This window comes from Scleropages formosus, chromosome 14 (genome assembly GCF_900964775.1).
Source record: "Scleropages formosus chromosome 14, fSclFor1.1, whole genome shotgun sequence".
Taxonomy (NCBI): Eukaryota; Metazoa; Chordata; class Actinopteri; order Osteoglossiformes; family Osteoglossidae; genus Scleropages; species Scleropages formosus.
This window is the reverse complement of record NC_041819.1, coordinates 23,583,901-23,611,843: the sequence shown is the minus strand read 5'-3', so window position 1 is coordinate 23,611,843 and position 27,943 is coordinate 23,583,901. Positions and strand designations below refer to the sequence as shown.

At 44.6% G+C, this 27,943-nt stretch overlaps 1 protein-coding gene across 2 annotated transcripts; it reads left to right on the top strand.

Annotated features, from left to right (window-relative positions):
* Positions 1-1,227: 1,227 nt before the first annotated feature.
* LOC108929020 (glycerol-3-phosphate dehydrogenase, mitochondrial-like) lies at positions 1,228-25,106 on the top strand. 2 transcript variants are annotated; one of them, XM_018743301.2, is made up of 17 exons: positions 1,228-1,340; positions 4,045-4,166; positions 8,867-9,038; positions 10,222-10,346; positions 11,982-12,079; positions 12,209-12,372; positions 13,792-13,956; positions 15,393-15,537; positions 16,355-16,548; positions 18,135-18,269; positions 19,007-19,182; positions 20,744-20,875; positions 21,401-21,559; positions 22,517-22,629; positions 22,712-22,790; positions 23,420-23,518; positions 24,457-25,106. In XM_018743301.2, the coding sequence occupies exons 2-17, from the start codon at positions 4,074-4,076 to the stop codon at positions 24,580-24,582; spliced, it is 2,175 nt and encodes a 724-aa protein (XP_018598817.1). In that variant the 5' UTR covers positions 1,228-1,340; positions 4,045-4,073; the 3' UTR covers positions 24,583-25,106. The 2 variants fall into 2 exon arrangements, with proteins under 2 accessions (XP_018598817.1, XP_018598818.1); XM_018743302.2 differs by lacking the exon at positions 1,228-1,340 and adding an exon at positions 1,425-1,433.
* Positions 25,107-27,943: the final 2,837 nt, after the last annotated feature.

Below are 27,943 nucleotides of genomic sequence, written 5' to 3'. Positions count from 1 at the left end.
TTGTGGTCGTTGCGCATGGTTAAAAAAAGGAATGCTCCTTCTTGTAAAGATATTTAGTTTCTCCTAATTGTTAAGACATTAAAAGCTCTAAATGAAGACAACATGCCATAAAATTTTCCATTGAGAGAATAATTCTCTGCAGTGAGTCCCAAATATGAGCGTCACATTACCGGCGACCCTCACTTTCTGATCTCCCCACATCATCATGTTTTCATACAGTGACCACCCATTCTGATCTCACCATCTGCTTATATCACGTAGGCTACCCATGTGTGCGATCTTAGAGGGATCTCACTGAGAGAGATGCTCACCTTCCCATCACGTGTTCAGAATCACATACTGATCTCACCATGTCACATGGCATGTGCTCATATCACATAGTGATCCCGCGCACTCATGTCACGTACTTTACTATCTCCACTCTGTCTCAAAGAGGCCTTTGTGCACTTTGCACATATTGTCCGTCAGTATTCACATAGTAATGGGGGTGTGGTGGCGCAGCGGGCTGGACCGGGTCCTGCTCTCCGGTGGGTCTGGGGTTCGAGTCCCGCTTGGGGTGCCCTGCGATGGACTGGCGTCCCGTCCTGGGTGTGTCCCCTCCCCGTCTGGCCTTACGCCCTGTGTTGCCGGGTTGGCTCCGCGACCCCGTTTGGGACAAACGGTTCTGAAAGTGTGTGTGTGTGTGGTTCTGAAAATGTGTGTGTATTCACATATTGAATGTTCATGCATTCACCCCCACAGAAGAAAAGTACACTGAAATCTTTGGGCTCAAACATATTCCTGCATTGTTCATTTACTTATTTATTTATTTATTTATTGCTCAAAGTGCAGTTTATGTTACTGTCTGTAAAGAAACAAGATGAAATATTAATAGCAGTTATGTTGTACGGTGGGTGGATGCTCCCCAAAAGTCGCTTAGTTCCTTTTCTCTCTATAATCCGGGTTAATGACACATGTCATGACGAGAGAGGAAATTAAATGCAGTAACAAATTGGAGGAATATAGTTATTACAAGACAAGGAGATGCAAAGAACTTCTTGTTAAAGTGTTACGCCTCCCACTTTTTGTTTTAAAACGGCCATTTATCCGCTCCAGCTGTCTAACCAACTTCGCGTCCCTCGTTCACGCCCGACAGGACGCCGCGTAATTGGATTCAATTGCACCCCCCCCCCCACCAGTCAGTCCCACGCTGAGGTCACGTGACGACGCTTCCGGATTCCTCGAGGACGCGTTATTGCCGGCCGCTGGCGTCACATTGCGCGTGGTGCTGTGTTTCGCGTGGCGCTCCTGCACGGCCCCCTCCCCTTCCACCTCCCGGGGAAAGAAACGATTTAAATACGGTGAGTGGCCGTGGAGTGGGATTCACGTGTTCACGTGCCTTGAACGTGTCTCGTTAGTTAGCGCGAGGCGGCGCGTTTCCCGGGAGTTGTGCGGTTAGTTCGGGGTTTTTCCACACTTACTTTCGCGCGCTTCCCGCTTCTGTCACGTTTGGGTTTACTTACGGGTTTTTTTTTTTATACTGTTATTACAGTACACGATGAGTCATACAGATTTCATAATCAAGAAAGAAAGTGACAGAACGAGGAAGGGAAACAGTTAAACAGTTTTTTTTACTTCTCCAAATACGAGTCTTTTCCCTTTTTCGTGGCGGTCATGGGCAGGGTACTTTACACTGTTTACACTGCAGTAAATCGGATATGTTAAATAGGTTTCCGTCTGGGCTGTGTCCGTAACTCGGGTCTCGGAGTACCGATCACCTTTCGATCATTTCCCCCTCCTCTTATTCGACTTGGATGACAAGAATCGGTTCATTTCTGATAATATTCTGCGGGCGGGCGGGCGCGCGCGCATGGAGCGGGAGCGCGCTTCGGGGTCCGCGCCGCACACAGAGTCCGTTCGCTTCCCCCGAGTGACGCAATACAGGCTCGTTTGGTCATCCTCATTGTTCCTGTTCCAGATGCGACGTGGGAAAAGTTCATGTGCGTGTTTTTTAAACCGCAGCTTCAAATTCTATTGTAACTTATAGGAAATATAGATATAAAACAATTTTAAAAAAAGACAATAAGTAACAATTATTCTTCCATCGGTCAAGCACTATTTGCTTTTATTTCAACCTTTTCTGAAGTGTAATCACTGTAGAATTTCTTTTTTTTTTTTTTTTTTTTTTTTTTTTTTTTATACTTGTTTTAACAAAAAAATGGAAAAACTCGATAGCGGCGGGAACATTTTTTCTGACATTTTAGTTATATTTGTCACCAATACTTTCACATTTCCTCTTATTTAGGAACACTTTGCCTTAGTGCTTCCACACACCACCACAGTCTGATAATTAACACAGAAATAAGTATGAGTGTGTGTGTTTGGCACCGGTCCAGCACAAAGGTTCAGTGTGTGAGATCACTTTAGTCACGTGCTCTTCTTTGGGAACTTCTGTTCTTAATTACAAGCCCCGCTGGCCTCTTCAATGACATTGTTCTTTGCCTCGCTGTCCACCCTAAAAAGTGTCCGTGTGTGTGGTTGCTGAGACCAGCTGTACACTTATATTCACTTTTATTCATGCGGGAGACGCTGTCCTCCAAAGCGACGTACATCTGAGTAAACAAGTGCATTTCGCCAACAGGTGGACACGTACAGATTCAGACTCGTGATTCTCAGCGTCAGTTAGACCAGCAGCACCATTTTTGTCAGCATGTATTAAGAAACGGGTCCAAAAGAGATGTGCTGTTCAGACCCTTCTTGAATGTTGAGAAGGATTCAGCAGCCCTGAGGGGCAGAGGGAGCTCATTCCACCACATTGAGGTTAGAACTGAGAACCTTCAGGCTTCTGAGCACAGTGCTCTTGACGGGGTGTGTGGAGTAATGAAGTCCCGGAGGTTTCAGGCTGCAGATCCTTTTCTGTAGGAAATCCTGTAGATCATAACCGGAGTGATGAATTTGATACGGGCAGCAACAGGCAGCCAGCGGAGAGAGATCAGGAGGGGAGTTGTACTCAGTCCAAAAGCCTCAATTACACCAAGAGAGACCTTTCAGGAGGCACCTACTCACAACAACAGGGTTCAAAGAGGAGGGTGGTCCTTTCCCAAGCTCCTCATGAATATTCATGAAGCGGTCATGGTGTGGACAGTAATCGGTGTCAATGTCGGTGCTTGTGTGTCTCTTTTCCAGTCACGTGCTGTATTCAGAGTGTAGCCCCGTGTTGTGCACATCAGTTGTGTGTGTGTGTGTGTGTGTGTGTGTGGGAGTCTTCCACCTGTATACATCATAATCCGTAAAGTTGGACAATCATACAAATGAAAATAAAAATTAGTTTCCTTTGCATGACATTTTTCTGCAAAGCAGCTTAAAATTCCAGGACCCATACAGCATGGTAATTTTTGCCGCATCAGTTGAGGTTAAGTGCCTTGCTCAAAGGTGCTACAGCGGGACGTGGGATTCAACCCTGGCCGGATGTTCAGACCACTACACCACCTGCTGTTCTAAACATGCCACATGCACAAAATGTGTTCCAGATTGGTTAGTTAATGGTAACTTTTGCATTCGCTGATAATAATCTTATTGCCTTTTTTGATGGACAGCTGGCAGCGTACTACTTATAGCTGCTGCCTTTGGACCCAAAGGTTCTGGGTTCGAATCCCAAGTACAGTACCCGTCAGCGGATAAATAAATGTGACCAGTTGAAAAGTGTGAGTTGCTTTGGAGAAAAGTGTCAGATAAACATGTAAATGTTATTCCATATCCCGATGACATGATGGAACATCCAAGTTCATCAGTTTTTCTCGTGTTTAACCACTTCTGGGCCGTGCGTGTGGACGTGGGCTCGAGCTCCAGCTCTGTTCGTGCGGAGTTTACATGTTGTCCCACGTGAGCGAGAGTTTCCTCCGGGTGCTCTGGTTTCCTCCCACACTCCAAGGACATGTGTTTCAGGTGAACCGGTCACTCTAAATGTCCCCCTGTGTGTGTTAGTGAACGAGTGTGTGTGTTTGCCCCGCGGCGGACTGGTGTCCTTGCCGCCGCGGAGATTGATGCCTCCCTTTGTCCCTTCAGAACCGCGTGGCGACTCCTCTGCAGGACGCATGGCATTCCGAAGAGCGGCGAAGGTGACTGCTCTCGCCGGGGGCGGGGCACTGGCCGCCTTCTACGGCCTGTCGCAGCTCAGGAAGAAGCAGGTGAGCTCCTGAAATGTCAGCGCGCGCCGCCGCGCCGAGTTTTCTCAGCGTAATTATCGCACGGCAAAGGCGGCAGACGGCCCGCGTCAAGGCGCTCGACGAAGACAGATGGGCAGAGAAAAGGGTAAGGCGCTGGTGCCTGATGGGCCTCGGATGTTGCATCTCGGAGAATATATCATCGGCCCGTTGCCATGGAATCACCCGTGATGCTGCTCGGAAACGCCAGCGTTAGACTCTCCGGATGACGCGGCCCGTCGAGGGTCCCTACGGCAGGAGATTGGTTCCGTACTCTTTGCTCAGTCACTACGCAGAGGGTAGTATCTATAAGTGTGACAGAAGAAATGTCATATATCATCTTATTGCAGAAAGTTCTTAATTTATTTTTCCTGGGGGGGGATTATTTCCGTTTGTGTTTATTCATTTAGCAGGCATTTTTCTCAAAGAATAAAACAAAAATGAAATGCTCTTAATAAGCAGATGAGAAAATTATCAATATGCAGACGGTTAAGAGTCTGTGTTCTTACATAAGTTTAAGGATATGCATTTAAATGTCTTACTTTTATTCATTGATCTGACACTTTCTTCCAAAGCAGCTATTTTTAGACAGTTTGTTTATATATGTGGGTCATTTTGCTGTATCAGTGCAGTAGAAATACCCACCTAGATCAAGGCTATTACAGCAAGAGTGGGATTTGAACCCAGCACCTTGAGGTGCATTGTTGGAGCTCAAACTGCTGTGTCGCCTGCTGTCCGTGCCTCTTGATTGTGGAATGGTTAGATAATACGTATATACATTTTAAGTAGCTGTTGCACCATCCAACATGTGCACGTTGTTTTTACAGCCCTGTCTTATATTCTGGAAAACACTCGTGCCTCTGCTTCCCTCAGCAGGTCTCATCATGACTCTGGGATGTGTTTTTTTTTTTTTTTCCTTCCCCAGCACCTCAGACCTCCGGGCGCATCAACCTTTTAATACCAAGGGCTCCTTGCCACCGGCAGGCGGTGTAACATTTACAGTTGCTACCCTTGAATCTGAAAGTCGCAGGTTCAAATCCCACCTATTGTTGCAGTGCCCTTGATCAAGGCACCCTGAATTGAAACGGTAAAAATTACTGTCTAAATAGGTAAACGGCTGTAAGCTGCTTTAGAGGAAAACTGTCAGCTAAATGAGAAAATATGTATACTGGTCTCTTGCCTTAAATTGTTCTGCATCACGGTGGTGCAAAATAAACATGACCTGAGATGAGGTGAGTATGAACCTGAAAACCCCACACAGAACCGATGTAGAAAGTGCGTCGAGTGCCGAGTGTTTATCTTCGTTTTCTTAGCAGGAAACGCGGGGATTTGCTCTCTTGTTTTGCGCTGTGTGGTTTTTTTTTTTTTTTCTTCTTTCCCCTTCATGCGTACAGTAGGTAAAGGCGGGAAGCTGCGTCTTTACACTGAGTGCACGGAACCGTACACGCGATGGTGTTGGAGGGCTCTTGTCCAGAACGTTGTTGGTTCAAGTCTACATACCAGCGTTTGACGCTTGGTTCAGACATGCAGCTCTCGACAGAGTAGGCGGTGCTGCTTGAAAGTACGCGAGGCCCTTTTTGCCCCTAAGTTTTACCACGATACGGTTATTGAACGAGAATCGGTGTTTCTCGTGTGACGTAACGGGTGAGTGACGACCAACTCCATATGTTGCTTTGGAGGAAATCGTGCGTGTGGTGGAAAGACACAAGTAGTGCAGGTGTATAAACAAGTGAAGCCCAAGTTGCTCTGGTTAAACCAAGTAGGTCAGTAGAATCAGGGGTGTAAATCATAGTCATTTATTCATTTTACATTTATTTTAAGATTTAACATTTAGATTAGTCCATTTTAATATTTCATACAGGAATATGACCATCGCTACAGGGTTCATGCACTTTGAAGCACTAGTGTACAAGGCGCCTGTTGCCCACGAGCTCAGTTTGACGTACGACCGTCTCTTAGCTTCTTAGCACTTGGGGTAAATCTTCGTTGATAAAGTAAACTTGCAGTCTGAAGTTGTACGTTGCTGTGGATAAAAGTGCTCGCTAAACATAAACGCTTATTAATAAGAGGAGCTCTAGCTTAGGGCCGAGGTTATGGGTCGGGGCAGCAGGTGGCGTAGTGCTTCGAGCTGTCGTTTTGCGGTCTGAAGGTCATGGCTTCAAATCCCCAACCCTCGATTAAGGTACTCGCCCTGAATTGGCCCAGTAAAAGTTACCTCGTTGTGTAAATGGGTAAATCATGATAAAATGTGTTATCTAATATTGCGTCTAAACCTTGGATGAAGGTGTCGGCAAATATATTATATGAGATGGGAGCAGCTTGGGGGGATATTTACTGTACGCGGGCCAGCATCTATGTAGTAGTTAGTCCTGCCACCTCTGGATTTGGAGGTGGCGGGTTCAGAACCCATCTCCTGCTGGTTTACTCTTAACCAAGGTACTTCCCTGATTTTCCCCTCTAAAAATTACCATGCTGCCTAAATGAGTAAATTACCCCGTGTAGGTAACTTTTTGTTAGTAAATGTTATTGAAGGGGTATCTTGATGAATGTCATTGTAGCTTTGGAGGGGAAACGTGGTAAATGTTTCCGATGACGTGATGTGTAAATGGTGTTCGTCTGCGACGAGGGAACGGCGCTCGTCACGGGGCCCGAACCCTCCGGCGGCTGGACGCGAGGCCTCGGCCTCGAGTGAATTTGTTCGTGCAGCGTTACGAAATACCGTCGCATCTGGCTTTGGAACATGAACAAATATCGAGGGGAAAACGCCGAACTGTACCGCAGCGCTCGCTCGGCTTTACAAATGAGCGATGAATAGAATTATTTTTTTAAAACTTTATTCAAGTGCCCTGAGACCCATTTTCTCTATCATGATGCGTCATTAGAAGCGGTACTTTGAAAGAAACCCCCAGCGTTGGATCTTTAATGGCATGTTAGAATGCAGTTACCATGGAGATGCCGTGTGATGTTTAATTAATGGAAGGAGAAGACCATGCTGAGAACCTCGGTTTTTCAAAAACAAAATCTCTGTTTTAGGGAACTTCATCTCCGGTCCACTTTAGGATCGATTTCATAACCATTCATGTCCCTCTAAGAGTAAAGTGATTTTTAAATATTTGTTATTCTGAATATTCTGACACTTCAATGGTTTTGGATGGTGTGGAAATGTTTTTATTTACCTGTTTTGTAATAGTACGCAGTAGATACATTTGCTGTGATTTTTACTGTCTTTTTTCATGCACTGCCCGAGGACACCCTTGTCCTAATGTCACTCTGTTTTGCTGTCCCCTCTCTTTTTCCATGCATTGTCCCACGGAAGCCTGAAGGGGTGAGCGACAGTACAGTTGTGGCAACAAGAAAAAGTTTACCCGTGCATGCAGAATGGGGACAGTACAGTATAGCAAATAACGCAGTAATAATTACACAACCCTTCCTGTTTAGTCCGTCCTCCTGCACAGAGATTTTTTCCGCATAACGTGTTTGCTAATTGGTGCCGTCGCAGTCATTCCCTCACAATTACGTGATTACAAGGTGCCGTGATTCCCGGCGGCCCGCGGTTTACATTTGCACGGCCGCAGAAATAGGCGCTAATTATTAAATCTTGTTTGCAGCTACAGTCTAGATTGCTAATAGATTCATTTGCACATCTGCAAGTCTAATCGGGAGCCTGTTTGGAGACGATCGGGGGGGGGGGGGGGCAAATCATGTAGAGTGAATGTTAAACACAAGGTGATTCCATTGTTATTGACTTTTTTTTTTTTACTTTTTTGCATTTCCTCTAATTTTGTGCAGCTCCTTCTTCAGCCTTTGGTTCGGTACCAGGGTAAAATTTTGGATTGATGTGTTTTTGTGCGTGGTTTAACTTTTGTGAATTGCAACAGTGCATTGGGTACCGGACACATTTCCACCATGGCTGCAAGTCACTGCACGTGTGAGTTATTACTGATGATAAAATAAAACTGGTGGGCTTTTTCAGGATATATTTTCAAGTGTCCAGCTCATCTGTGTTTTTACATCTGTAGCCTCAGCAGGCCCCAAAATTTGTTTCCATTTTATAGAATTTTCAGTCTTGCCAAAGCATTATTGGCATAATAATTGGCTTCATTTCATTTATTATTTCAATCAGCATAAACGTGTTAATTACAAATATGTTATCGTTATTGCAATGTATTGGCTTTTAAGTGATACTGATGTAACAGTGTTATGATTTTGTCCACCACTTTTTCGGCTGTTGCACAGAAATATCGACTTCGTAGAAAATTTTCTTAAAATTAAAGCAGATGTTTTCTACCAGTTGCACTCTCCTTAGTGAATTTGTTCAAGCACGATTATTTCACAAGTTTACTTTGATATTGGCAGAGAAACATTAGTTTCAGTTTTGCACAGCTGTGCATGTTGGCGAAAGTGTTTTGCCTCTATAAAATATATATAAGCATAAATAACATGCATGCAACATGTATGTTTGTGACGAATCCAATACTGCATGAAGGAAATAAAATAAATTAGCGTGCGATTTATTTTTCTTGGCTCTGTCTGCCGTTTTTTGCCCCTGCTCAAAATGCATGAATTGTGTTTTCCTAAATCAATCGCGGAGACCTGCGTAATGACATACATTTATTAATGGGACCTCTCCCCTGGGCTTGTATGGTAATGAAGCGGACGTCTGTTTTGCTTTTATAACGGTCCAGACTCGGGTGGCGTACGCCGAGGCGCTGGAGCAGGTGAACGTGCCCTTCTGTGACGAGTTGCCATCCAGACAAGCCCAGCTCGCCGCCTTGCGGAACACCGAGGAGTTTGACGTCCTGGTCATCGGGGGCGGGGCCACGGGGTCCGGGTGCGCCTTGGATGCAGTCACTCGGAGTGAGTTTTCAGCAGCCGCCGTCCACTGAGCGCTTCTCTGTCTCCGGTGTGCTCGGCTCCATTGGGGTTCCTCAAGGCTCTGTTGAGGGATCTGTTTTTTTCTGCTCCACATCCATCTTCCGTTTCGTCCCATGGCTCAGTGAGCGGATTCCTCCCCCTACTGTCTTTACTGCCTCTCTTGAACTGATCTAAAAAAAACAAAGAATAAACCACTTGTACTTCTTCTATCAATAAATTACACTTTAACTGCTAACCGAAGAGTGTAGGCATTACACACTGCCTTTTGAGTTTCCGTGAGGCACAGAGGGGAAACGTGTCCCTTTATTCACAAAGGGCGTCCACACTTTGCTGACTCCTTGCCGCATGGATAAATACCATTATTTTATTGGTTATTTTTATTATTTTTCATAATGGCAGCTGTACGCCGGGGTGGTAAGACCAACCAGCAGCCTTGACTTTGACCTTGACACTCAATTAGGTACTTTATAGTGGGGGGGGTGGTGGCGGCACAGTGGGTTTGGTGGGATCCTGCTCTCCGGTGGGTCTGGGGTTCCAGTCCCACTTGGGATACCTTGCGACAGACTGGCGTCCCGTCCTGGGTGTGTCCCCTCCCCCTCCAGCCTTGCGCCTTGTGCTGCCGGGTTAGGCTCCGGTTTGCTGCGACCCCACATGGGACAAGCGGTTTCAGACACTGTGTGTATTTATAGTTGTGTATTCTAAACGCTATCTCTGGATGTTTCCTGGTGATTATCGGATACCGCTGGTTCCATGCCATATTCTCCTCCTTGAACGCCCCCTGCCCAACTATGGCCTGTGGGGAATCCTTAAGGGAAGTTGGGCACAAAACTTTTAGAGTTTTTCAAAACTTTTTTTTTCTAATACTTGGAAATAAATATGTGTATGTGAATATAAATATATATATCTGAGGCACAAAAGAAGTGCCATTCTTTTTGAAATATTGCCTTAGCCCGAGTTTTGCCTTTTGCTCTGCTCACAATCAGTCTTTCCATAAAAGACAGCATGAGGTCTCCCGATGCAATATGCGTGCTTTTATGCATGTCATTATGGGAAAAAGAGATGCATATAGAGCTGATTTCTAACGTATGCCGTAAGGGCCCTCAAACAGCAGCCTGTTGCTGATCTGTCGCTCCCGCTGTGTGCCCCCGCCCACCCGCTCCGCCAGATCTCAAGACGGCCCTGGTGGAGCGGAGCGATTTCTCCTCCGGCACCAGCAGCCGAAGCACCAAGCTCATCCACGGGGGGGTGAGGTACCTCCAGAAAGCCATCATGAAACTGGATTACGAACAGGTAAATGCTTCATTTTTCCTGCGCCGGGTGACACTGATGCGTGGAATTCCTGGTCCGTCCGGTCATATTGCTTTGATTTTCCCCCTCCTCCCATTTTTCATTCAAAGAAGCTCTTGACAACTCCTCCCCCCCACCAACTGTGGGCTTTTAGCCATGCGGATATTTTTCGTAGGGCTGATTTAATGGAATTTCTGCGGCTTGCGGGAACCCGATCAACTTGTGGCCGGGGAAGAAAAGACAGGCTTCTGTGTCATTAACGGCGGGGAATTAATGTGAACAATTAAGGTGCGAAGGATAAAGGAAGGATACACTCATCCTGGCAGGAAAGAAACATGAGTGTCCTTTCTTCTGCTTCTTGGTGAAGGCCTGAAATGTCACCCTTATCCACCATGTTTCACCGTTCGGGAATCTCATTACTGTAGGCCTGCGTTGCCGTCCGATGCTTACTTTCTCCATCCGTGTGGACGTAGCGGGATCTTAAAGGTGAGACGTACAGGAGGCCAATTACTGTGATTGCTGGCGAACGGAAGTGCACCATCAGCATTTTTCAGGACAGCCGTTAGCTGAAATGTGAAGTTCCAGGCCTTGGCAGGCAATCTGGCCTTTGAGGATCACAATAATTTTCTTGGTTCCTTTTTCCAGATACTCTCATCCTTTTGAGGGGCGAATGCGCTCACTGTCAAAAATGAGATCGGGTTTTGTCACTGTGCTTCAGCGATGAGCAGTTCAGATTTAGGGTCATTTGGTTTTGCCGTCTTTGCTCATCTCAAAATCATGACCCTCTAGCATTGATGGTAATACCAGAGTAAATCTCTGATAAATGAGAGCCGCCATGATTTAAGTGACTGATCCTGAACCAACGCAAAAGTCTTCAATAGCATGTTGAAAGTCAAAGTATTTTTCATCTCTGAAAAGATGGCAGGTCATAATATAAATAATTTTAAAATGTATGTCATTTTTCTACTCGAAAAGACATTACTGTGATTCAGCTGGATTTTTTAAAAAAACTATAATGAAATGCATAGTTTTTAAATATTTTTGTTACGGAAACCCCAATTGAAGTCTTGTTAACGTGGAAAAAATGCATAGATGATATTAGAAATCTGTCAGCTGTAAACAGTAAAAAATATTTTAAGTGAAATTACAGTATCCAGGCGTATTTCTCTTCACCCTTGTTTGTTCAAGTGTCTGTCGGGTTAAAAAGAATTTAATTCTTCCACGGTGCCTCGTGAAGAAGTGAAGGTTACAGATGAATAGGAGAAGAGGTGATCTTTTGATTTTCATTCCTTTAAAACGTCACTGTTTTCTCTGAAAAGAAGACCGTCTATCTAGAGCACGATAGATTGTCATTACCGTTACAGGATTTTATTGAAAATCTTGGGGAAGTTGAAATAAAACAATGAATCATCTGGAAAGACATCACAGGGCCTAAGATGATGTTGGGGAAACTTTTTTGCAAAATCATCCTGGCTGCAGTGGTAGTAAGTTAAAAATGCTTGGGATCCTCACTACCATAACAGACCATTTTCTTCTCTGGTTTGGTTTAGAGGTCACGAGGGTGACCCAGCAATGCTGGCGATGCCCATGCATTCTTCATGTCCCATCAGCATTGTTGAATATATTGTTTTCTCTCAGTACATGATGGTGAAAGAAGCCCTTCACGAGCGAGCCAACCTCCTGGAGATCGCCCCCCATCTCTCTGCTCCCCTGCCCATCATGCTACCGGTCTACTCGTAAGTACACCTCGTTCCTGGCCCCTTGCATCTCTTGTTGCTCCAAGCTGGCTGGAGGACAGAGGCAGAGAGGCTTTCATGACCTAGAAGATGCTGGAAGTCCTTAGACTCTGGTGCCACCTGTGGCAGGTGGTGGCAGCTTCCGTACTACTGGGCTGGAATCAAGATGTACGACCTGGTTGCTGGAGCTCAGTGCCTGAAGAGCAGCTATGTCCTGAGCAAGAATAAAGCTCTGGAGCTGTTCCCCATGCTGAAGAGAGACAAGCTGGTGGGAGCCATCGTCTACTACGACGGTGAGTCCGTCCCAAGGTGCAGAGCCTTCGTCCCGTGTTGACTTGTAAGGTTTAAGCAAAACAGCTGAACGTGGCTGGAAAAAACCACTGAATCACCTTAAGATCATCTGTGGTGATCAGATGTGGTCTTTATGGATCAACACCTTGCCGCGCCTTTACTGCGTGACCCACATCTACAGTGTCCTCCACAATTATTGGCGCCCATGGTAAAGATGAGCAAAAAAGGCTATGAAAAATGAGTGAAATCTTACATTTCGCCGAGGTTAAATTATTTTTCAAACATCCTCAACAGAAACAGTAACAGAAATGCTCGTATTAATATTAAAAATTGTTTTGTAGTTGCATGATAGTGCGGGCGTTATAAACATTATTTTGATGTATTGCCCTGCCGTAGGCAGACGTCCCATATAGGGTGTACCTATGCAACCTGTGTTTCCGGGATAGGCTCTGGACCACCGTGACCCAGAAGTGGGCATACGGGGATGAAGAGGGAATAAATTTTTATTGCACTATTCAGAAAGTACATTTTGTGATTGAAGCGTCGAGGTGTCGGGGTGTTTTCCGAAGGGTCACCGTGCTCAGCGTAACGGTCGTGTTGGGACCGTGGGACACGTCCTGCGCTGCACCCAGGTCAGAGCCGCAGCGAGAGGCTGGATCTGCATCTGAAAGATGCCTGGAATCCAGCAGCTGTGGAACCTTACCACGCGCCCCTCCCCCAGGACAGAGGTCCACAGGTCTCCCACAATGCTCTTCTTCATCTATCTCAGCAATTCAGCTCAGCCACTCACCTGAGTGAAGGTTCAACGTGCGGATCTCGGAGAGGGTGCAGGGAGGAGCCCTTGAAAGCGCCGCAAAAGCCCCAAAACTTCCTTGGTTAATCCCAACTGCTGCCGTCTCAAGATATTAACATCATTAACGTTATTCATCGCTACCCTTCTGTATCTTCCTGGCTTCCGTTTACGTACAAAACACAGTATTGACATGAACGCAAGCCGTCCGTCGAAAACCCTTTAATTTAAATTACAAAGCAGCTGACCTTGTGACTGAAAACAGGTTTCCAATACTCTAAAGCCACAAGAATATTAATTTGTAAATGACGATAGCAGATTTATTAATATAGAGAAACTAAGGTATTTCTCTTTATTTCGAGTCGCATTCGTACCCTTGTGCGTTTTGTGAGGGGGCACAGAGCGAAAGAATCATTCTGCGACAAGGTCAGGTATATTGTTCTGGCTTTTGTCTTTTTTCCATTCCGACACGTTTCAGCTCGATTAATTAATAAACGCAGATGGAGAGGTGGATAAATATTGGACTTTGGGGGGGGGGTTAATGTTCTGCCATACATTTTTGCTATTTCTCACGGGATGGGCAGGAGGTATCTCGCACCCTAACACTCCCACCCCACACACCCTGTGCCAGGGCAGCACAACGACGCCCGGATGAACCTGGCCATCGCCCTGACGGCCGCCAGGTACGGCGCGGTCGCCGCAAACTACACGGAGGTGGTCCATCTACTGAAAAGGACAGACCCCGAGACAGGGAAGGAGAGGGTGTGTGGAGCACGCTGCCGGGACGTGATATCAGGTACGGCGGCGGAGACGCGGCCTCCTCTCCCTCGACCCCTCCGTTCTCTCTCTCTCCCAGTGGGGCGCTTGTAGGTGTTTACTGTCATTTCACCACACACACACGTGTGCAGCACGATGAACGGAGGGTTTGTGCGGGGTAACGTAAATCGGCCCAGTGACGCAGAAAACGTACAAACACGCATTACAAATTTAATACAAATACACGCACGTCAACTCATTGGTGTCGAGGGACAATGTTATAAATAGCTGTTTAAGTTGACTTAAAAGATGTAGAATGTTCAGGAGTCTTATTTTAACCCTTTCGGTTGGGAGTTTTTTGCTCCAGTTGTCTTGCTTATAGCTTTAATAACTAATATAATAAATAACTAATGCAATTACAGTAATTTAATGTATAACCAACCTTGTATTTGTGTTATGTCTCTGATCCTTTGTTCAGGGCTCTGTCACTGTGTGAGAAAAGCTTCCCATAAAAATGGATTGGATTGAATTGATAAGAAATTCAAATAGGATGATGGACCCCCCCCCCCCCCCCCCATCCAATGCAGTGGCTTCTTGATAACCAAGTCTTATTGAGTGCGTTCTGCACCTCTGTACTTCTCCTCCCATCTTTTTTTTTTGTTTTTTTTTCTCTCCCATCGTGTCTTTCTTACAGTATTTACATTTTTCTGACATTTCTCTCCAGAGCACCTTAGCCACTTATACATCAGGGTAATTTTTACTGTATTAATTAAGGGTAAATATCCTGATCCAGGGTACAGGAGCAGGCGCTACCCCTACAACCTCTGATTTCAAAGGCAGAAATTCATTCATTCATTTAAAAAGAATATAAGGTAATATTAGTAGGTAGTCCTTAACGTGGTAGGGTAAAAGTATTGCAGACCCAATGGCTGGATCCAAGGAACCAAGGGAATCTCTTACTTACATTGATTTGGTCATAATATAAAGCATGAAATCCTTAGGCTAATGTGTGGATATAGTAGTGAATAGATGTGTTGTATAAATTGTTAAATGTGGGCAAAGTAATTCCGTTTACGAGAAAGCATTAATCTGAGGGGGTACATTGATGTCCATTCCTACATTTATTCATTCAACTGATGCTTTTGTCTAAAGCAACTTATCATTTATACAGCTGGGTAATTTTATTGACGCAATTTAGGGTAAGTACTTTGTTGAAGGGTACTACAGGAGGTGAGATTTGAACCTGTGACCTTTAAATCCAAAAGCAGCTCTAACCACTATGCTACCAGCTCCCCCCTCATATCATCCTCATAGAGGGTCACCTTTCTTAGGGGTACCGTACCACAGGGTACTTTGGTCTTCAACAAGCAACCAGGTCTTAGAAAGTTAGGCCTTATCCTGACGGGCTCCGTTGTTTGACATGCTGATCTAAAATATTTTTGAAAAAATCCCCTGGTGCCTTTCCCTGCCCCTCAGGACAGGAGTTTGAAGTGCGAGCCAAGTGTGTGATCAACGCCACGGGACCCTTCACCGACTCGCTGCGGAAGATGGACAACGAGAAGAGCCCCAAGATCTGTCAGCCGAGTGCAGGAGTTCACATCGTCATGCCGGGGTATTACAGGTAAAAACAGCAGGTGCCAGGGGTCACATGACCCAGGAAAACCACGTTTCTCTTCAGCCAAGCCTAGTTGATTACACTTTCATTTTCATTTTTTGTAAACATTAATTAGTCAGACATTTATTTTCTCTCAACCAACTTACAATGATTTACTCATTTATGCAGCTGGGTAATTTTTACTCTATTAAGGATAATTACCTTGATCAAGGGTTCTAGAGCAGGAAATGGGGTTTGGGCCCTTTGATTTCAAGGCAAGACCTCAAACCACTGCACCTCCTGCTGATAATAGAAGTACAATATTAGATTTGGGAAATGCTCATGAAGTATTATGTAATCATTATTATCTTTTTTGTTACACTATCTGGGACAAGGGGTTCAGAAAGTGTGTGTGTGTGTGTCTGTTCTTTATATTGATACCGTAACTGACATCTTTTTCCAAGGTGACTTGCAATGTTAGATACTCAGCTTTGGCCATTTGTACAGTTGAGTAATTTTTACTACATCAATTCAGAGTAAGTACCTTGATCAGAGGTACTACAGCAAGAGCAGAGATTCACAGCCAGGACCTTCCCATTGTAAGCCAGTGGTCTTTAACCACTACGCCACCTGCTGATAAGTCTTGGATAGAACATGTGTGCCTTATGTTCGCATGTACAGTCGCATTATTTGATTCAGTAGATGATCTGATCCAGGCTGACAAGTATGCTGAGAGGGAAGTATGCAACACTTTGCGTGCTCATTTCACATGCTACCGCAGTCATTCTCTTTGCTCCCCGTGGGAACATTCACACAGTCGTCTTTGATTTCTCACCTTGTACAGTCCTGACAACATGGGGCTCCTAGACCCAGCTACCAGTGACGGGCGGGTCATCTTCTTCCTGCCTTGGGAGAAGATGACTATCGCAGGTACGACAGACTCTCCTACCGAGATCACGGCGCAGCCCATCCCCACGGAAGAGGACATCAACTTCATCCTCACGGAGGTCCGCAACTACCTGAGCCCTGATGTTGAAGGTGAGCTGTAGGACAGTGCTATGTGTACGTACTGTGTGCAAATGAGTGTGTGTGTGTGATTACCCTGTGATGGGCCGGTGTCCTGTCCAGGGTGTACCCTGTCTACCTCCCCTTGCTTCCAGGATAGACTCTGGGCCACTATGACCCTGCACTAGGCAAGTAGGGATGGATGATACAATATGAAACTGATAGAATTCCAAATTATTTTTCAAAAATTCTTATTATACAGATTTCCATCTTCTTTTTAAAGCCACCTATAAATGGCTCATAATAGTTCCCTGACTCTTTGGCACAGTGTTTCTGGGATTTTTTTGTAAATCTGTTTTTCTCTTTGTGTCTCATATAGACAGGAATTTAGGCCCATGCCAACAGTCAAAGGCTCCCCTCGATTCCGAAATTGTCAAACTCGTGTATAAAAAGGTCAATATAATAATCATCAGGCAGCGCATGTCTTCTCATCTCCTGCCTTGCTCTTCTGTGTCAGTTATAAGGCGTACTTGGGCCGCGACTGTAGCTCAAGGAACTTGACAGAAGTTATTCTTGTAAAGTCCGTTTACATTACATCACTTTAGTATTGGAGGACAATTAGGATGCATATAACAAGCGCGATTTTGTACAAGAACCAATAAAAATGGCTATGATAATCATGTGTAATGCTCATTGATATTATGTTAACCTTTCTGTTTTATTGCCTATGAATATTGTATCAGTATCGATTGGTTCTTTTGAATATTTTTGTGAAATGAGAAGGATCTAAAATCATTATCATGCAAAGGGATGTTGAATGTTCTGTAGAAAGTGTCATTATTTATTCATTTATCTGACTCGTTTCTCCAAAGCAACTTATGTCAGGTTTTTATATTAAGCTACTCACAGTAATTTGCCCATACTGTATGTACAGCCAGGTAACTTTTACTGTACCAATTAATGGTAAATACCTTGATCAAGATTATTACAGGAGGAGGTGGGATTTGAACCCAGCTGCTTCTAGTATCAAGGCAGTAGCACTAACCATCATACCACCTGCTGTCTGAAAAATAGTACATTTAGTAGTGGAACTATCAATTGTACAGTGGAAGGTGCAACCATGAAAAAATAAACATTACAGACTGGGAAACTGGTCTGGAAGATGTGTTCTGAAACCCTCTTTAAACTCAGGGAGGGATTCGGTGACTCTGAGGATCAGAGCCATATCAGAGACAAAACTGGGAACATTTCAGTTTTGGACCTCTCATGAGTGGGAGCACCGAGCAGCCAGAGCGTGCGCGCACACACAAACACACACACACACACACACACCCCCCTTCACTGAGCGCCACCAGAGCTCAGTCCACTGGTCATAAATTTTTCAGAAATGCCCTTTGATAAAGGGTTTGTCATTGTTTTATTCAGAAATACCACTCAACCCATTAGATCAGTCTTATTAATAATAAATCCTGTATATGTCTCAATAGAGTAACAAGAACCCCCGGAAGGTAGTGGAGGAGCAATAAAAGCCTGAGCAGAATAAGCTGAGGTATGGAGGAACTGTAGATTATTTCAGTTAATATCACCCCTATGTGCTTGCGTCTCCTGGTCCCACTCAGTGAGGCGAGGTGATGTTTTGGCTGCCTGGAGTGGCATCCGCCCCCTGGTCACAGACCCCAGCTCCAAGGACACCCAGTCGATCTGCCGCAACCACATTGTGAACATCAGTGAAAGCGGCCTGGTCACCATTGCAGGTACATTCATTTTTATTTTTGGTACTTATTTACTGTTTATCTTAAGCATGAGAGTGCTCCTGCTGTGATGCAGGAGAAAGTAGTGCTTTTTAGCCAAAATTTAAAACTGTATGTTTGTTGTAAACCAACACTGGCCATTCTTCAAGAAACTCCATCCCTACAGTGAAGTATGGTGGTGGCAGTATCATGTTGTGGGGAGTTTTTCCATCAGCAAGGACTGTTACTCCTAAAACAGAAGAATGAGTGGAGAAAAGGCATCCCAAGCACAAGGCCAAAGAAACATTGGAACAGCTCAAGAACCATACAGTGAATGTCATATAGTGGCCCAGTCAAATTTCAGATCTCCATTGCACTGAGAATCTGTGTTGCTTTTGGACTACAGTTTTTAATGGTGTCATCCAAACAACTAGAACAACCTGGAACAAATGTTTAAAAAATTGGCCAAAATCATACCCAACCGTGCGCAAAGCCAATACATACTTACCCTAAAATACAGCTATTACTGCAGCTAGAGGTGTTAATACCAAGAATTTGTGTGCGGTTTGAATTCTTATGCAAACAGCATATATTTTTTATTTTTTTTTTTTAAATATTTTCTATGATTAACGTAAACTTTGTTGTTGTTGACTTTCAGTGTTTTAATAAAAAATATTACAGAATACAAAATTTCAATGTATCATTTGTGAGACTTACACTGAGGTATTGGAGGAGGTAACCTGTTAATGTTCTCACCTGAGGGGGGAAATGGACGACCTACCGTGCCATGGCACAAGAGACACTGGACGCGACCATCAAGGCCCATCACCTGCAAGCCGGACCTTGCAGAACCGTGGGCCTGATGCTGGAGGGTGGCAAAGGCTGGACACCCACCTTGTACATCCGTCTGGTTCAGGACTATGGGCTGGAGGTCGAGGTGAGATGAGCAGCAGGCTTTCACTGCAGTGTGGGGTGCTACACAACAAAGCAAAATAACTCTAATGAAGCAGACAAAATAAATATCATACAACAAAATGCACTAATGCACGTTATATTGGACTATTATTCCGTGAATAAATCAAAACATGGCTACTGATTGCATTTGATTACATTCGCAAAACATTTTACAAGGAGCACAATAACAACGAGCCAGTGACAAGTCCCTTAATTCTTCAGTCTAAAATCAAAGTCCATTAACACCTTTAGGAAATCTTAATGCCGGTTCAGAAATTTAAAAACCTGTTTGAGTATACACTGGGTCCTCAGCCTGTAGAAACAATTGGGACTGGAGGTCTTTTCTGACTCCACTATTTCTAAATCTTAAAAATCCTAATACAAATGCTTTTCAGTTTATTCACAGGTTAGGCTCTGTAAAAGCCTGGTAAGCTTTGATGAATTGAAAAATGTCATGTCATCCTTTTTATTTGTATATTCCATTTTCATCAACTACTTATCCAGTGCGGAATTGCTGTGTTCCAGAACCTTTCCTGGAAACTTGGAGGTGAGGCAGGAAACACCATAGGCGGGATGCATCTTTATTCCAGATTTTTTTATAAAAAAAAAAAAAAAAAAACCTAAAATGACCAATGCACTCATCAGCATCTATCCATTTTTGCTTTATTTTACTATTTACATCCAGTAAGTTGTATACAGTCAGTAAAAATGTAATAACAGTGATGTGCTTTGATGTTTGTTTTGTAGAAATCTCAAGTTCAGATATAATTTTAAAATACTATTTTTTTTTTTGCATTTTATTAATTTTAACTAATTTAAAATGATCGAAAAGGAAAATGTAGTGTCCAAAAATTCCTATCGAATGCCTGTTGAATAATATATTCCATAAACATGTGCTCTGTACTGCCAACTAATGTCCGAACATGGAAATGCAGGGGAAATTTGCTCTGCAACAAATTTTGGAAAAATAATAAATCATAATAAGATGGAAAAAAGGGTTTTTATCTGCATAAACTGATAGCTTGAACACTTGTACCACAAGGACCCAGTGTGTTTGTGCCTGTTGTGGACATTTACGTTCAAAAGTAATTGATCCAAATGTTTGTGGCCATACGGAGATGACGGAACATGACAACACAATGACACCTTTTGGACAGAAAATGAACGCTACAACCACCTGTAAATAACCAATAACAAGCAGGAGAGCCCCGCGCTCTGGCGCAGCCGTTGGCGGGGAAGACGGGGAGCATAAAGAGAGGGTAATCCATGATCCCGATGTTTCCGGAATGTTTAAAAAGGTCAATATGCTGATATTTTTGACAGCACTTGACCTTTAGCGGGAAAAAGCAGCACAGCTATTGGAAATGAAATAAGTTAGTCTTTGTTAACTTCGGTCCCACAATGCATCAGCATTGCACCTCCCCACAAGCGATTTGACTGGTAAAACCATGTGATCAGCGCAAGAGCACAGAACGGTACTGCTGAAATGCTCAGGGTTGACTACGTTCGCACTGCGCTCACCAGGAGCCATCTACCGTTCCCAGGTTGCCCAGCACCTTGCCGCGACGTACGGAGGACGGGCTTTCGAAGTGGCCAAAATGGCGCAGGTCACGGGCCAGAGGTGGCCTATAGTGGGGAAACGCCTTGTTTCCGAATTCCCTTACATCGAGAGCGAGGTATGTACTCACCCCCCTCCCCCCCAGTTCTTTGATATTATCTGGAAGTAGCACAGAGACTTATAAGCTTTAAGGATCCTGACTTTAACCACTGTGTCCCTGCTGCTACCTGTCTGTCAGGGGTTCCAAACCCCACTCCTGTTGCACTACCCTTGACCACGGTACTTACTGTGAGTTGGTACAGTAAAAATGACCCAGCTGCCTAAATTGGTAAATAATTGTAAGTAGCTTGTTGTAGAAATCTATCATGGACAAATGGATGGACGGATGGACAGTTGGATAGCTTTTGGCAGAGGCATCAGCTAAATACATAAAAAAAAAAAAATAAAAATATTATGCCACACTTATTGTTGGTATATGCAATAGAGCTAAAAAAAAATACATTACTAAAAATCTGTACTGTTATGAGTGTACCTATATTGTTTAAAACTTCAGAATTGATTGTGTGATTCATCATTATACTCTACTGTAAGAGAAATGGCTGTAGGAGTCGATCCCTCATCACGACACTCCATGTCCCCCCAGGTGCACTACGCCGTGAAGGAGTACGCCTGCACGGCCATCGACGTTCTCGCCCGCCGCACTCGGCTCGGCTTCCTGAACGTGCAGGCGGCCGACGAGGCTCTGCCGCGCATAGTCCACATCATGGGGAAGCAGCTGGGCTGGAGCGAGCAGAAGAAACAGGTGCGGCCGGGTCTATGCACAGCGCCTCCTGCTGGTCCCGACTAGAGCAGCGCAGCCCCTCACACTGACCGGGAGACATGCAGCATTTGAGACGTGTGTGCGTGTGTGTGAGATGAGCATCATGGCAAAATGTGCCTCTCTATTCTACCTTCAGCAAAAGACCCGTCCCTTTGATGTCCACTCAGAGGAGGAGGGTCTATTCTTAGCTTCATAACTGGGGTTTGATTTCCTCCGCCATGAGTACACATCCATAAATAGCATCAAAGCAGCGGCGGGAGTCGGGATCGAGCCGCGTTCTCATGACTCTGCCCTTGTTCAGCTGCTGTAAGAAACAATGGAGGAGCCCACACCCTTCCCGTATTTGCCCCTTGGGAATCATCCCTCGGGGGTAGTCGGCCCTTTTCCCGGCTCAAGTCTGCATCATGTAACACGCGTGTGCCGAAGTGCTAGCTCGGTAGCTAGGGATGTGTCCCTATGCCCAGGTGGTAGTGGGTTCGAAGCCTGTGTGGGAGCTTGCTTTTGTTCAGCATGAACTGTCCGCATGAAAACCCATGCTACCTGAACAGGTAGCAGTGTAAAATTTTAGGCTGTGTAAATTGTGTAAAGTGTTATTAATAACTGTTATTTCTGTCAAACCCTAGTCCAAGGCAATTTACACTGATTTACCCTTTTACAGGTGATTTTTATTGTATTAATTCAGGGTAAGTACTTTGATTTGGAGTACTGTGGCGGAAAAAGGGAGTCTAACCTAGGTTATTTGATTGGAACTCGGTGGCTCTAACCACTATGCCCCCTGCTGTTGACTAAACATATAAATAATATTTAGCAAGAAGCTAAAATATCCTAATCTAAGCAGTGAGGTTAAGAAGGGCAGTAAAATTTCGGATGGGACCCGTACATATGGCTGTGCTGGAATCGCCAAGGGCAGGCTTCAATACTCATTGCCACCACCTGCAGGAAGAGCTGAATGCTGCTAGAACATTCCTGTACCAGGAGATGGGATACAAGACCCGGTCCGAGCAGCTGACCAACACAACGGAGATCAGCCTCCCTCTATCGGAGGTCGACCGGTAAGCGGAGTGCTGCGTCCTTCTGCGCGAGAGCAGAGCTCATCTGCGGCTCACAGGTTCAAATCGATCCCTCTCTTGACAGGTACAAGAAGCGCTTCCACAAGTTCGACAAAGGAAACAAGGGATTCATCACCACTGTGGACGTCCAACAGGTGTTGGAGGTGAGCTTTGCTCACTCGCTCGTATTTTCTTGGGTTCTCCCGTATGGAACGTCATGGCTTGGCATAGAAGGTTCTAGCTGTTTCCAAGGAGGATGTCCAGATTGACTGACATGTGGTAGCCTGGACATCCGCGTCCTGGATTAGTTTGCAGTAACTAGCAGAAACGGAGGAGCTCAAGTGCATAAAGTGGACCTGCTGGTGTGTGTGTTGTGAAGGATTATCCAGGTCACCCATGCATGAGGGGAACTGCAGCTGCTACCCATAGATTTGAGACTTTTTTTTTTCTTTTTTTTTTTTTTAAATAAATTGGAATAAACTCATGTATTAGAAGTATGATGATTTTAACCTGTGACCTAAGGTTCAAATAATATAATAATAATTATATTATCATATATATAATCCATCAATCCATTTTCATTAATCATTTGTCCTAGTCAGGGTCGCAGTGCACACTGTTACTGGGTCATTCTGGCATGTCTGTTGCCTTCCACAGTGGAGGTGGAGTCACAAACAGAGGTTGTTATATAAATTGATATTCTCTGTAATGTTCCGATTTGTTTCGGCCATAACTGAGTTTGGACCTTTGGCTCCAGCTGTGCACCAGTTCACACCTCTCCCTCTCTCTACAGAGTATCAGCGTCCAGATTGACGAAAACACGCTCCATGAAATTCTCAACGAAGTTGACCTGAACAAAAACGGCCAGGTGGAGCTCAACGAGTTCCTGCAGGTGTGTGATCGCCCAGGTGGCCACATGTTGCGAGCGTATCGGGAGTGTATGGTTCCAGTTTTTCACTGTATGCGTATGCACACTGTTTCTGGGTCATTCTGGCATGTCTGTTGCCTTCCACAGTGGAGGTGGAGTCACAAAATATTTTTGAATGGTAGGTAACAGCTTGATGACGATGATGATAAATTTATTCATTTAGTTTCTTCAGAAATGTTTAACCACTTAGAATGGTTTACCCATTTATTCAGAATTGTAATTACTACCGGAGCAATTTAAAGTTGATCAAGGGTAATACAGCAGAAGGTGGGATTTGAACCTGTGACTCTATATATTATATAGTTTAAAAATAAATAAAATAATCATAACATAGAAGGAAAGGATTCTAGAAAGGAAGGAATGGGTTCTACAAGTATTAGCAGAAAACCACAAGCTCTCTTATTCCTTTTTTGAAAATCATTGTGTGTTTTCGGGTAACACGTATCAGGGCCAGTCAGTATGTGCTGGCCATGCGAAGCCTGAGGTGGGGGGTCGGGGGGGGCTCCTGCTCTACGTCCGCACCCCATGAGATGAAAGCAATTAGGAGCCCGAGAGGGGATCTCCACACCGTTTGGTTTAATGAGTGAGAAATTCGCCCTGCGTCTGGATCCGTCCTCTGCGGTAAATTAGCGGGCACCGCGCCACACCACGTGCCCAGGAACGACGGGGGGGGGGGGGGGGGGTTCTGACACTAGTTCATACAGGCGCCGGAGAGACACAACATCCATGCGGGAAGAATGGGCCCTTCTCAAAAAAAAGCACTGACAGCAACACGCTGATACTGCCGTGTTTGCACGTTCTCGTGACCCGTGGGAGGGTGGGGTGGGTGTCCTGAGGGCCGTGGCCCCGTGCCCCCCCTCCCGCCCTCAGACGCTGAGGGGTCGGCTCTCGTGTCGTTGCAGCTGATGAGCGCCGTGCGGAAAGGCCGCGTGTCCGACAGCCGCCTCGCCATCCTGATGAAGACCGTGGAGGAGACCCTAGAGGAGAGGGGGCTGGTCTCAGTGGACCGTAGCGGGGGAGGGGTGTGAACCCCCCCATGAGTGGCCCCCAGAACTGCACATAGATTTACTCTCCAGCACTCATCAGAGCACAACCTTCAACATCAGTTAACTGTCTTACTCTCATTACTCTCTTTATCGCACTGATTGTTTTGGCGTTACTACAAAGGACATATTTCTGTAATATATTGTTTTCCACTTAAATATTTATCCTGATTTATAATGAGCACTCGTATATTCCTTTTATTGAGAACTGTGCACATGGAAACACGCACTTTGAAGTTGTATTCTTTTGTTTTAATTCAGAATGGATTTACTTGATCTGTGACACGGTTATGTACAGGACTACTGTGACATTTTATTAATATGATTTTTGAATGGGGTCCAGATGTCCGTGTGCAGTATAAGAAATTTTTATCATTTTCCCTGCTTATATTCTATATATAGTAATCTGGAGTCTATGCTGGAAGCATAGGGTCCACCACAGTTTACACACACTGCACTCCCGTTTACCTGAAACACATGTCTTTGGACTGTGGGAGGAAACCAGAGCACCGGGAGGAAACCCACGTGAACATGAGACGAACATGCAAACTCTACACTGACTGAGCTGGATTCAAGCCCACATCCAAACCCACATCCTCACAGGAGGGAGCCTCTAGCACTACCCTCTGAGCCACCACGTCACGTTTTAAAAACTATTCACTGGCATCTTTCCTTCCTATTTCCTACACCTATTTTTCTGTGTATGTGGTTGCATATGATTAATGATTGTGTTTAAATGACACATTTATACCGATGGAAGCATTGGATTAGTTCTTGGAAATGATATTGTGTAATTTCATTTTATTATGCCAAATTGGATTAGTTATATCTGAGACTCGCTTTTAATTTCTAGACCTTTCTGTACACTTGTACTTTTATTGTCGTTAATTTATGTCTCGTTTTAGACTGGTGGAGGCTGCCGACTTTATAGCTTCATCTGTAAATGTACTTAATTGCCTTTCAAACGTAGCGTGAATTGAAAGCATGAATCAACAGTGTTGATTAAATCACACACTGGCCAGCGTTTAAGCCAGTTAATTTCACGCTGTCTATAAATAATATTATTTTCCCGTCAAGACTTTGAGCTTTGTGCCTCTGAAATTACAATTAAAAAGATGTTTGTCTATAATCAGTTTGCGGAAATGTACTTTGTATCTGCCATTTGTCAAAATAATTTTCCAAAAAATGCTGACTAATCTGTCTCACACTGACCATCAGGGTCATTGCAGGGTGAACTCCTGCCTTTCTTTTCTTTACCTCATATTACCTATATACCTTATAATAGCTAATTTTATGGACATGTATGTAAGACACAAATGTACTGAATGTAGCTTCACTAGTTGAAAAGAAGCAGCAGGATGCTGCCATATAACTTGCTTTTTTTGGCAACGAAATCGAAAGTCGGCATAAAATCAGTAAAAACATGAACGTTTCCACAGCAGCTTTTTTTTTTTTTTTTTTCCCCAGGAAATCTGCATTTCATGTTAATTATTTTGAAGGAAGCCTTCTCATATTATTTAATCCAAATCCCTTAGTTCTGCTCCCTTTCAACTGTCTATCAATTTTGCACCCTGCAATAATGTGCAAATAACAAAAGGTCCTTCATTCTCATGCAATTCCCACACACACAGTCTGAAACCGCTTGTCCCGAGCGGGATCACGGCAAAGCGGCGCCCAACCCAGCGACACGGGGCGTAGGGCTGGAGGGGGAGGGGACGCACCCGGGACGGGACGCCAGTCTGTCTGGGATTCGAACCCCAAACCTGCCAGCAAGCAGGACCCAGCCAAACCCACTGTGCCACCATACTCCCTCTTATGCAGTGCTTAAAATTCATTCAGTTCTTAATTCTTGACCTTAGAAAAAAATCAGCATGGCTGTTTGTGCTTCTGTTCATTATGACTCTTGAATCTTGCTGAAAATCTCCATTTTAGTGCCTCTACAAATGACTGGCTGACTTTCTGGCTTTGACATGGTAAAACAAGGTAAGACAAGCAAAGGAAAGTGTATAAAACCCATCCCCTTCTCCCCCATCCCTCTGCGACACGCCTCAAATACTCGGGTGGTTAACGCAATCGTGTTCGGGGAGAAATTAATTTAGAAAAGCTCATTTGTTAAACAATGCTTGGCTTCATGGGGACGCAGCGCCAACGCTGGGGACCAATTAGGCCGCCGGCCCATCTCCGTCCATCATGCTCAACTCGGCGCTCGCCGTTAAAACGGGAGGTGCCCATCATGTACACGTACGTCACCGTCGCACCCTCATCCCCACGAGCCACTCTTCACGGTTCTCTTCTAGCAAAGTCGGAGCATTAACCGCGTTCGAAACGCCTACAATCCCCTTCATGGCTACCTATTTCCGTTAAAAACTAATAGGTTTTCATTCACAGATGGAGGAATTGTACTTAACTTTAGTGTTAAAATGAGCCGGGAACGACCGGTAGGACCCAGGTGAACGAGTGAGGGGCGGAGGCTCGGTACGACGGCCTGTAACGGCCATTAGCGGTAATGGCCTCCGTCCGTACCGCGGCGGCTGCTCCGTGGCAGCGCTAATCCTGACTAATCAACAGTTTAAGCAGCAATGAACCATGTAGTGAAGAGCGGCCAGAAAGGGACACTTTGGATCGGGGTTAATTGGTTATAGTCGGAAACTATACTCAACACTGGGCTACTAATTAAGCGCCCGAGAGAAGCTAATGTAGCTAATGCAGCTAATATAGCTAATGTAGCTAATGTCGTTCAGCTAGCTGTGGTTTGTTTAAAAAAGCACCCCAGCAGAAGCAAACCTTCCATTCCATCTCGTCTAATCCCTCTATTTACATGCGTGTCAATGTATATGTAGATAGGCAATTATATCAAAGCAAACCTGCTTTACTACACATAAATATACAGTACTGCTTGGAAAGTATGCAAAGCCCTTGCGTCCCATAGTTTTACCACAAAATCCTTGTTTAATGAGAAGCAGTTCCTCCTGTGACGTAACAGGTGTGTAATGACAATTACGTATGTTGCTTTGGAGGAAATCGTGTGCGTAGTAGAAACACACAAGTAGCGCAGGTGTGAAAATAAGTGAATTCCGAGTTTTAGTGGTTAAAAACCAAGCAGGTAAGTAGGATGAGGGGTGTAAATCATAGTCATTTATGCATTTTATACGTTGATTTTCAGATTTAACATTTACATTTTGTGAGCTTATTCAGGAATAATGACTGTCCCTGTGGGGGTCACATACTTTATAGCAGCACTGTATGCATCCGTATATGGATATTACACATGTACATTATGGCAGCATAATTAAATAAGGTAAGTCCTAAGGGTGTATGAAGAAATTATGTTTGCCGTGACCTTTGG